Below are 2,699 nucleotides of genomic sequence, written 5' to 3' on the forward strand. Positions count from 1 at the left end.
TCCAAATATAAATGTAAATTCAAATAATGGCAATACCGCTTCCGTTGTTCCACAATCAAATGTAATAATTAATAATAGTAATAATAATAATAATAGTAATAATAGTAATATTAATACTAACAATAATAATAATAATAATAATAATAATAATAGTAATAATAGTAGTAATAATAATTCCCCAATAACTTTACCAAATAATAATAATAATAATAATAATAATAATAATGGGTCAAATAGTTTTAATACGTTCCAAAGGCGTGGAAGTTGCGATTATGAAACCCGCTTGCCATCTCAGACCAATGAAAAGTCAACATTCCATACCAATTGCGCCGCTTGATTTAAAAATGAACAAAAAAAAATTACCACCAGAATCATTTTTATTAAAAAAAAATATTACTATTTGCCTTTATACAATCATACTTTTGGCAATCTTTTCATTTAATATTGTAAATAGACTTTCAAATCCTGCCACTAAAATTTTTAATTAACAATCCATCAACACTCCTCAACCCATCATTCAATTTCAAAACCACTCATACATTCAAACAAATATACATATACAAACACCATTAAAATTAATAGAATAATTATTATTACTATTAATATCTTCTTACCATTTTTTTCCCTATACCTTCCCCCCAATTTAATTTAATTTTGTAAAATCTTTTTTTTTTTATTTTTTTTTTTTTTTTCTCTCCCCCAACATTTTTTTTCATTCAAAATAAATGACACCTTTAATTTATATAAAAACTACCAATGTACAGTTCATCTTGTAAAATAATGACTAAAGATTATAAAAAAAAAAAAAAAAAAAAAAACTAAACATTTTAAAAAAAAAAAAAAAAAAAAAAAAAATCAATAAATAAAAAAAATTTAATTATTTCTTTTTTTTCTAAGCAATTTTTTTTTTTTTTTAATTTTAATTTGGAATTTTATAAAAAGTAATATATATAAATATAAAAATAAAAATAAAAAACCTGATCATAATTAAATATTTTTAATTATTTATAAATTAATTAGTCAAAAAAAAAAAAAAATTAAAAAAAATTTACATTTTTAATATTTAATATTGATAATAATTTGGTTTATTTAAATTTACAACAGTTTAGCAAATTTTTATTTTTTTAAAATATATTTTAAAAAAGATTTTTAAGCGAATAAAAAAAAAAAAGATTATTTGAAAATTATATATATATTATGCTGGCGAATTATTTTAAAAATAGAATTATAAATTTTGAAAATGGATTAATAAAAAAATAAAATTTATGGTCTGAAGAATTCTCTTTGGTAAATTCTGGTTACTTCATTTAATGTATAAATTGAGTTATTGTTACAATTATTTGATAAAATAGTTCTATTTTTTGATGAAGATGATGATGATGATGATGATGAGATTGAAACTAATGATTCTATTGAAATTCATTTAAAAAAAAGAAAAAAGAATTTTTAAAAGGGAAAAATAGGAAAAAAGAAAAAGGATAAAAAAAAAAAAGATAAAAGTAAAAAGTAAAAAAAAAAAGTAAAAAAAGTAAAAGTTTTGAAAAAAAAAAAAAAAAAAAAAAAAAAAAAAAAAAAAAATTAATATCATGATATGATAATTTCATTGCATTTCTAGATTGTTTGGGCATGTGGTTGAAGATAGAAAGATTATCCAAAAAATAAAAAAAATGTATCCAAAGAAAAAAAAAAAAAAATTGGGATATCCAAAATTTTAAAATTATAAAAAATAAAAAAGAAAAAAAAAAAAACCTAAACTTGCCTATATTATCTAAGGCTCTTAATTAAATTAAATCCAAAATTTTTAACTCATAAAAAAAATATAAATAATCAAGTCATTGTTACAAATTTAAAAAAAAAGAAAAGAGAAGAAGAGTTGATCACCATGATCACATACTGAATAACATTTTTGATTCTTTTTAGTGGATTAAATAAGTTAAATTAAAAAAAGTAATTTTAAAATTGTAAACTGCTATAAAACTTGAGAAATTTATGAAAAAATTAAATTTTTAAAAGAGAAGAGATTCTTTTATTTTTTTAATAGAGATTATTAAATTTGAAAAGAAAAGAGGGATAAAATATTGTTTAATTAAAAAAATATATTAAATATATTATTAAAGTATTTTTTTTTTTTTTAAAATTGTTGTTTTGGATTTATATTTGAAATGAATGAAATTTTTAATTAATTCAATTTGTTATTTATAGGTTTTTATTTTTATTTTTTTATTTTTTTATTTTTTATTTTTTTAAAATTATTTAATAAAATTAATAATTTAAAATGTTTTGTTTTATTTTATTTTTTTTAATTCAACAATTAACTCTATACTTGTATCAAAAAGATTTTACGTTCTACCAATTTTATTATAAAAGATAGTAGAAGTACTTGTAAAAAATTGGAGAAAAATCAATACAACATAATTTTAAATAAATAAAAAAATTCAGTAATTTCCATTTTTTTCGATTATTTTTTTCATTGATCCCCATTTATATTTAATTTACTAGGCATTTTTTATTATTATGTGATATAAATAAAAAATAACAATAAAAGTTAAATCTAAAAAAAAAAATTAAACTTTTGATTTTTTAAAATATATTTATAATAAAAGGTTTTTTTAAATGTCACCACAATATCTTTTATGATGGGGTCGGGTATGTTAATTACAAATTAATTTTTCTTTTTTTTTTTTTTGTTTTTTTTTTTT

The 2,699-nt window shown here is 17.2% G+C and overlaps 2 protein-coding genes across 2 annotated transcripts in view; one reads left to right on the top strand and one right to left on the bottom strand.

Annotated features, from left to right (window-relative positions):
- The window catches only part of DDB_G0295785 (cyclin-related 2 family protein), a gene marked incomplete at both ends in the record, with an annotated part of 1,257 nt that extends 920 nt beyond the window's left edge, over positions 1 to 337 (top strand). Inside the window, one exon of the mRNA XM_002649084.1 lies at positions 1 to 337. This exon is cut by the window's left edge and continues 360 nt beyond it. Coding sequence (XP_002649130.1) covers positions 1 to 337 — 337 coding nt within the window.
- A 926-nt stretch (positions 338 to 1,263) lies between these two features.
- On the bottom strand, positions 1,264 to 1,904 carry DDB_G0295783 (hypothetical protein; the record flags this gene model as incomplete). The annotated part of the gene is made up of 2 exons (XM_002649085.1): positions 1,264 to 1,409; positions 1,895 to 1,904. The coding sequence occupies 2 exons, from the start codon at positions 1,902 to 1,904 to the stop codon at positions 1,264 to 1,266; spliced, it is 156 nt and encodes a 51-aa protein (XP_002649131.1).
- Between the last annotated feature and the right edge of the window lie 795 nt (positions 1,905 to 2,699).

Source organism: Dictyostelium discoideum (assembly GCF_000004695.1).
Source record: "Dictyostelium discoideum AX4 chromosome 4 chromosome, whole genome shotgun sequence".
Classification (NCBI taxonomy): domain Eukaryota; phylum Evosea; class Eumycetozoa; order Dictyosteliales; family Dictyosteliaceae; genus Dictyostelium; species Dictyostelium discoideum.